The 4,691-nt window shown below is 38.4% G+C and overlaps 1 protein-coding gene across 1 annotated transcript; it reads right to left on the bottom strand.

Moving 5' to 3' along the window:
- Nucleotides 1-1,011: 1,011 nt before the first annotated feature.
- Nucleotides 1,012-4,313, bottom strand: LOC112502723 (protein HOTHEAD-like). Its single transcript, XM_025106714.1, has 5 exons — nt 4,232-4,313; nt 3,398-4,043; nt 2,751-3,132; nt 2,348-2,498; nt 1,012-1,391 (listed from the first exon to the last, which is right to left on the bottom strand). The coding sequence occupies exons 1-5, from the start codon at nt 4,311-4,313 to the stop codon at nt 1,012-1,014; spliced, it is 1,641 nt and encodes a 546-aa protein (XP_024962482.1).
- Between the last annotated feature and the right edge of the window lie 378 nt (nt 4,314-4,691).

Here is a 4,691-nt window from a genome sequence, read left to right as displayed (position 1 = left end):
ATATATATATATATATATATATAAACTTTATCAATTGGGTATATAGCGGTGCCAAGGGTGGCACTTATCATCGTATTATTACTCCATCGATGGGGAAAAAAATTAGGTTCGTGAAAAATGTAATTGTATTAATTTGTTGTATGCCAACATATGTATTTTGAAGTTAGAATGTATTTTGAAAGACTTTTATTCCATCCTAGACCCGGGTATAAATCTTGTTAGTGTCATTTTCTTAGTCAAATGGTGGTTTCATCGTTTGAAAAAATTCCCTATATTTGTTTCAAATGGTGCTACCATTTGAAAAATTTTCTCCGTATTTGTTTCTTATAGCCAAATGGTATCACCGTTTGAAAAACTTTTCTGGGTCCGTCCCTGGAATCAGTGATGGGGGTTGTAGGTTGGGGTCGTGGGGATAGGGGATTGCAGGCGAGGGAGATGGAGACGGAGATGGAGACGGAGATGGGGGTTGCAGGTGAGACCTTCAAAGTAACGGTGGAATAGAAATTACAGTGGAGAAGGGTGACTCCTAGGTGTCTCATTGTGGAGAAGAAGGGTGTGTCCTGGGCGTATTTACAATGGTGGTGGTGAAGTGGTATGAAGTTATGGTGGTGATTAACGACAATGGAGAGAGGGTAAAAGCAGAGCGCAGTGGTGGTCTAGTGGTACCAAATATAAGATAGGTCCTGAGTTTAATCTTGGACCTCGTTAGCCTCAGATGCTGAGTGAGCCAAAAAAATGTTTTCTCACGTTGATGTCCTTGGAGGCGAGTTCCGTGCCGGATAATTGGAGTTGCCGGTGATCAAACTTTGTTTTGCTTAAATAGCAGGTACGAAAAACATAAAATGAAGACCCAAAGAGAATCTAAGTATAGACAAATATTCACACCGTCTTTATTCTTCCTTAACAAAACAATCGTCCCAAGTAACATACAATTTCATACACTTAAGATATCAACGTTTATTAACGAAAATCAATATCGATATCTTTAGGAAAAAGATCGTCTGATGGCAATCACATATCCGCATATGGCTTGTCGGCTGAGCATCTTTGTGCTAGCATCGTAACTCCCATGTATCTTCCAAGCATCATGAGGCTAGCTTGCGGATTAGTTCCTGGAGAGTTGAGGAAAGTTGATCCATCCATGATTCGAAGACCATCGACACCAAGAACCTTATATTCTTCATCAAGTACTTTGCCAATTCGACACCCACCATGGTAATGCCATATGGTGCTTTTGGTGTCCTTGCAATATTGTTCTAGGGTTGAAAATGTTTTACTATTTTCATTTAGGTTATAGGGATATTGGATGTTAAGATCGAGAATATATTGAGCTGTCATATTCGGATATCTGTAGTTGGAGAATGCATCTGACTCGATAGCTGCTAGCATGACTTCGAGTCCCTTAGGGTGCGTTTGGTGCGCAGACAGGACAGGACAGGACATGACAGCTGTTCAACGTTTGGTAAGACATGACAGGACATGACATAACTGGTTAAACTGACCAATTTACCCCCAGTAAGCTGTTTAGTGTTTTTTCACTAAAATGTTCCAAAAATGAGATGGAGTCACTAGCATAAATCAAGTAGCATAAATCAAGTAGCAAACTGTCAGCAAATATGAACAATTACAAGATGAACAACTATGAACAACTTGATGCAGGGGCAGTGGGTTCATCATCTTCATCCACAATATCAAACACATTTACCACAAATTGATGCAGGGGCAGTGAGTTCATCATCACATATGAATATTCATTATCTTCATCCACAAACAACAAAAACCCCCAAAATTGGATTTCATATGACCATACGACTAAATTTACAACAGTCGAGAAGCAAAGACCCCCAAAATTGGATTTCAGAGCTTAAATCCATCGAACAACAGTCGAGAAGCAAAGACCATACGACTAAACTTACAGTTTCTAAGCAGTCGAGAAGCAACAGTTGAGAAGCAACAGTCGATTAGAGATCGAACGACTTACCAGTCGAGAAGCAACAGTCGATTGGATATGGAGAGAAGAGTTCTGTATCGTCGATTGGAACAGTGGAGAAGAGAAGAACGCCAATTGGAACTCGCCGTCGATGGTCGCCGTCGATGGTCGCCTTCGATGAAGGAAGCGATGGAGTCGTTAATCGATGAAGCGATGGAGGCAACAGGGTTAGGTCTTGTGAGAGCCGGGTAGGGGAAAAAGGGTAATGAGGGAAAAAGTGTTGTGTTCCACTTAGTTCTAGGGGGTAATGGTTGAACAAGCTTGTCCCATGCTTGTCCAACTTAGTTCCACATCCAGCCACACCAAACGTAGGACAAGTGTGTTCTGTCCTGTCCTGTCCCACTTTGTCCAGCGTACCAAACGCACCCTTAACACACTTCTCTATGTCTTTAGGTTCCCTGAAGTAGTTGAATGTTACGTTAGGGTTGTCACCTGGATTACAGTTTACTACAGTTAGGTTACCCATAGATAGAGGGCCATCAGTTTTCTCGAATATAAATCCGCCCATCTGCAAACAAATACACAAGTCATCAACTTGACGATCATAAATCATCATATATTAGTTTCTAATTTTCATGCCTCTATTGATAAAATAAGCAATTATGTTTATTTTACCAAATTACATATGACTTCAAAGACTAAAGTTATAATTTTAAGGGATTGTATAATATTATTGATCATTTTCTCTAAAAACATGTATAATAATATGTAATAGCTTCAATGTCAATATAATTGTGTGTATATATAGATATATGCATACCTGATAGTCACACCCCAGATATGTAGGAGTATCTGCCAAGAAAAAATTAATACCACCAGATTCCTCGATATAGCTACCGAACTCGGTAATACCAACGGTTTGGACTAGGGATCGCTCAACAGGAACGAGAGCAGGGATGAAAAATCCATTTAGCGGGTTATCAGCCATGTATTGACCAACCAAAGGTTGCTCAACCACGAGTTTGATCTTAAGGGCATCGAGTTGCTCTTTTGGACCTATTGCACTCAATATTAAAAGTTGTGGGCTACCAAGAGCTCTAGCAGACACTATAATTTCATTTTTCTTTTCACTTTTTAGATATGCCCGATGCATTTTTCCGAGTGAATCTTTGAACACTACTCCATAAGCCACCGGCTTTGATCTTCCTGTACATGAATAACAAGTAAGTTTGATCGGTAAGTACTTGCAATTAATTCGTCATATATAACATGATCTCAAACGTATCTATGGCAACTTTATTTCACAACCATGGATATTTTAACAGCTTTAAGAACCAATTATGCATTAATTATATCGTGGTAAATTTTCATGAATATTTAGATATATTCACCGTAAACAATTCACAAATTATTGGTTATCAAAATATTTATGGTTTCTAAATGAACTTTCTTGCGGTGCCTACATACGTACCTTTCTTCCTAAATAGGATCTTGTGGACACTTGCATGTAGAAGAAGAGACAACCCTTCTGGGTTGGCATATTGTAGCAAATCTGCGGCAGTATGTCGCACCCCATTTGGATCAAAAATACTACCACCGGTTTTAGTACCATTGAGATGGTCAAATGTATTGCCATTGTCGGGTGTGACCCCAGCTTCGAGCATTGCTGCTCGAAGGGCAGTCTGCCACCCCCCAACAACTGGCTCAAAAACCATCACTTTTTCTACATATTGGTAGGATTCTTCGATCAAATTTGCGTCGGTTAATCCAGCATCAGTGTAGAATCTATCTTCGGCACGGGTATAGAAACCGGCATTAATACAAGTACCACCACCCATGACACGAGGACGAGCATTGACAACACCCTCGACAACAAACTGTTGAGAGGGAGATTCGGGTGATGTATCGAAGAAGTAGGTTCCAAAGTTGGCACCCAGGGTGACATTGGGATTGGGGTAGGGTGAGCCACCACGTTCAAGCAATAGAACAGACAAGTTCTCAGAGAGGGTGGCGGCCACCAGGATTCCAGTGGTGCCACCTCCAACAACGATGTAGTCGTAGAATGAAATCTTAGGTGCTTCTGTTGCTTCACGCATGAATGTATAGTTTGGAGCTATATAAACATATAAAACAAAGCATCAAGACACAACTTCAGTTGATTACTATTCCATACAAGTAATTAACATATATATATATATATATATATATATATATATATAAACGGATGTAAATATTTTTGGATATATATAAAACTATACTGGGTATTGTGGGTTTATATTCAAAATGATAGAATCTGCTTACGCATTTCGGCGAGACTAAGATCAAGTATGAAAGTAATGGTAACGATAGCAGCTGCTATCATCTTCCATGACCTAGAAACCATCGAGTTATGCTGATGATGATGATATATGTGTGTGTGTTTATATATCTATCAAGAACTTGAGATTGTATGATATGGAAAAGAGATAAAAGTTGAGGCTATTTATACAAACTTTGGATGGACATTGCATCTATAAATGGAAGATATAAAATTATATATGAGCAAGTTTATATGTCATATTTAAATAAGATAACTTATTATTTGATACTATAGTAAAGTAGATATTTTGTAAGGCCACTTTTATTTGCTAACAATTATTTATTATATATCATTCAAAGTCATAAATTGGTAATTTATAATGAAAAACTTTGATTCCAAAATATTTTTTATCAACTAAAAATGTCATTTATATGCAAACTTAAATAATAGTTATTTTTGTTT

This window comes from Cynara cardunculus, unplaced genomic scaffold (genome assembly GCF_001531365.2).
Source record: "Cynara cardunculus var. scolymus isolate 2C unplaced genomic scaffold, CcrdV1 Un_Scaffold_1815, whole genome shotgun sequence".
Taxonomy (NCBI): domain Eukaryota; kingdom Viridiplantae; phylum Streptophyta; class Magnoliopsida; order Asterales; family Asteraceae; genus Cynara; species Cynara cardunculus.
Note: the sequence above shows the minus strand (reverse complement) of the source record. Positions and strands in the feature narration are given on the sequence as shown.